This window comes from Morone saxatilis, unplaced genomic scaffold (genome assembly GCF_004916995.1).
Source record: "Morone saxatilis isolate NCDOM2014 unplaced genomic scaffold, NCSU_SB_2.0 Contig21, whole genome shotgun sequence".
NCBI lineage: Eukaryota > Metazoa > Chordata > Actinopteri > Moronidae > Morone > Morone saxatilis.
The window spans coordinates 13,119,187-13,122,440 of NW_023339774.1; the positions used below are offsets into that span (position 1 = coordinate 13,119,187).

At 46.0% G+C, this 3,254-nt stretch overlaps 1 protein-coding gene across 2 annotated transcripts in view; it reads right to left on the minus strand.

Moving 5' to 3' along the window:
- Window positions 1-2,641, minus strand: part of sapcd2 (suppressor APC domain containing 2) — a 13,613-nt gene extending 10,972 nt beyond the window's left edge. Inside the window, exon 1 of one of the 2 annotated variants that reach the window (XM_035667644.1) lies at window positions 1,627-2,641. In XM_035667644.1, the coding sequence (XP_035523537.1) occupies window positions 1,627-2,416 (790 nt within the window). In that variant the 5' untranslated portion in view covers window positions 2,417-2,641. The remainder of the gene's footprint in view (window positions 1-1,626) is intronic. The other variant, XM_035667643.1, reaches the window with a different exon arrangement.
- Window positions 2,642-3,254: the final 613 nt, after the last annotated feature.

The following is a 3,254-nucleotide window of genomic DNA, read 5'->3' on the forward strand; positions in this document are numbered from 1 at the left end:
TTGGCCATATAGTGCACCCATCTATCTATCTATCTATCTATCTATCTATCTATCTATCTATCTATCTGAATAAAAATTCTGCACTAAGTGCTGAGTGGTGTAAGCAGCGAAAGCCCTGAGGGCTCGACAAAGAGAGTGTCACTCTTATAGCTCCAGACAGGCCTGGCTGTCCAGAGATCAGGCAAACTCGGACAGACTATTAGTTGAATGTGTGTGTGTGTGAGAGTGAGAGTGAGCAAGAGAGCATGTGAGCGAACTGTCGTATGATTGTGAGAGGAACAAGAGTGATTTTGTATGGGAGCGAGAGCCTGTATGTATGAACAAGATAATGAGCAGGCAGCCTACATGCCGCTCAGCAGGGGAAAAAACTGAAGAAATGAACATGCATGCCACTGCCCTGTCAGAGGGGCCATAAGAGTGTTCCCTCCATGAGGCAAACCCCTCAAGATAGATACATTTCTGCAGGAATTTCTGACACGACCTCTGACCTGACCTGGGGTTAACAACGGCAATTATTCAGCCAGACACCCACCATTGTAGCAGAGGCTCTTGAACAGGGCCTGTTTAAGCTGTGACATAATACGGACACCTGAGAAGAGTGTTATCAAAACCAAACAATAACTGTTGTTAACCCCGATTGAGATTCAGGCAAAAACTCACTTTGTAAAGTTACCTTTGTGTGGATCCCTCTGGATGATAACATGCACTCTGCAGACATTTTGCACTTGTGTGTGTACTACATGGATCACTGCATCCAGTTTAATTAGAATATGAGCTCAAAGCTGGTGGGACTGAAGTGGACATATCAACTCAGTTATGCATGCAATTAAATGGCTGGTCCCATGGGAATTCAGTCTCAAGTGTTCTGGTAGATATTCAGGGATGCAGAAGCTCCACTTGTTATTCTTCCTCGTGCACATTTTTTAGTGTCTAGATAATCTTTTCTTTGTCTTTGTTTTAAGTCAGCAGCAAGAGCAGCAAACTGAAACTAAGGCACAAACAAAAAGAGCGACTGAATTATATGTGGCATGCATTGAAATGCAGATGCAACAGCAAGTAATTAATCTTAATTCTTTAAAATGACAAAACAATCACTGGTTCAAGCTTCTCAGATGGGCTGTTTTATGTTTCATATCACTGTAAATTTAATATATTTGACTTTTGGACTGTTGGTCAGACAAAACACGAAATTTTCTTGGGCTTTGGGAAAACATGATGGGTGTTTCTTTCCCTATATTTTGACATTTTATGGGGGCAAACATTAATAGAGCACAATAGAGAAAGGTCTGCAATAAATACTTTAATTCTCAGAGTGCAGACCTTTCTCATTTGTGTCCCGCAGTGAGATATTTTATTGAAACATTAACCCTAGTTGAATTACAGATGAATAAATGTGCTGGAAGCAGTGAGCTGCAGATACAACCATGACAAGCATGAACTGTTTGACAGCTGACCTCCAGATCAGATCAGAGCTAATATGTGCTCTGTGTTTGTGTTGCTGTTAAATCTGGATTTTGAACAGAGAGGGTTTTAACTTTTAATCGACCATGAACTCAATGTCCCCATCACACACACACTCGCACGCACAGATTTCATTCACATGTGGCTTTTCATGGCACCACTTACTTGGTCCGTGGAGCTGCGGGGACTCCAGAGCAAGCGACTCAATGGACCTGACCCGGCTCTGCTGGGGCTGTGTTGGTTTGGTGGCATGGCTCTGCTCGGCACGGTAACACCCGCCCCCCGGTGCAGCGGCGTTCCGCTCCAAACCCCGCCCGGACCTCTCGAAGCCCGCGCCGTACGGGGCCGGTCCACACACGGGGTACCCGGTCCCATCCTCCGGCCTGGCCCGGCTCTGCAGGGAGGACGCCCGGTGCTGCTGGGTGTTGGTCACGTTGCTCGGCCCCAGCGGACGCACCTTGTTCTCAACCCGAGTCCCCACGCTGCATGTGGACAGCGGGGCGGGTTTGTGGAGCTGCTTCGCTGCCTGCTGCGGGTGTACGGCAGCCTGGGCCTTGAAGTGGGAGCTGTTCTCCGGGTTGAGCATGGAGTACCGCAGCCCCGCAACGAACCGCTCAAAGGTGAGGCAGCCATGCGGTGGGGTGACCCTCCTGAGGCAGCCCAGCACTCCGCCGGGGAGTTCCCGGGTGTCTGCGCCCTGCCAGCGGCTCTCTATCTCCGAGATGTGGACATAACCCCGTCCAGCATCATCCAAAATGTCAAACAGGGTCCTCAGGCTGTGGAGGAAGGCTTTGGGGAGGCCATCTGTGGAATACTCCGTCTCTTTCGGCTGCATTCTGGTCGTTTTAAAGCCCTCCGCTTTGCCCTGAAACACGTCTTTTCTCGGCCCAACTCTGCCGCAAATCGCCGACGTCCCGTTCAGTTTGCAGCCCTGCTCGGTCGCTATCAAAGCCATGAATGTTACCGATAATCTCCACCGACTAATCAATCAAAAAAAAAAAAAAAACACACACCAACACAAAAAGTTGGATAAAACTTTGTATGAACACACAGCGGAGCATACAGAATAATACCGAGCAACAACCGCTTACAGAACAGCAAAACACGCGTCCTTATTATAACGATTTTTACCCTGAAATATTCCCGATATTTTACCGTTTTGAGTGTCCACCGTCCCACCGAAACTCCGCCGCTATGGTCCCAAACTTTCCTTTTTTTTTGGCGAGGACCGCCCTTCAAACGGCGTCCCGGGACCAGCCATTGGCCGCGGTGTGCAAGAGCTCTGCGCTGATTGGTGCGAGCCTGAGGTAGACTCCAGTTTGAGTTGTGCTTTTGTTATTACTAATGCTGAGACGTTATTCATAAAGCCTGGATATTACACACCCCCCTCTCCACATAATCAGAAAGAGCTGAGCAAACTATCACTTTACACACACACACACACAGAATACTTTTGTTTCATATAATTTAATAAAAACCTCAAACCTTTTAGTCTATATGTGATTATAATGAGTAAACATTCATCCATTTATGTTTGTTTATGCATCTCAAAATGCAAATATAACCCCTTTGTCTGAATAACACTGAATTAATGATTAAACTTAACCCATATACAGGGGTAATAAAAGACACACATAAAGTAACACAGTCTATAATGTGTCTGTAGTAAAAGGCATATTATTTAGACAATAGAACAAGAAGGTCCATATATGTAGAATTTGTAGAAGAGTTATTATGTTATTGTTTCCACTTCTTGTATTGTGTATCTGCTTGATCCAGCTATTCATTTATAT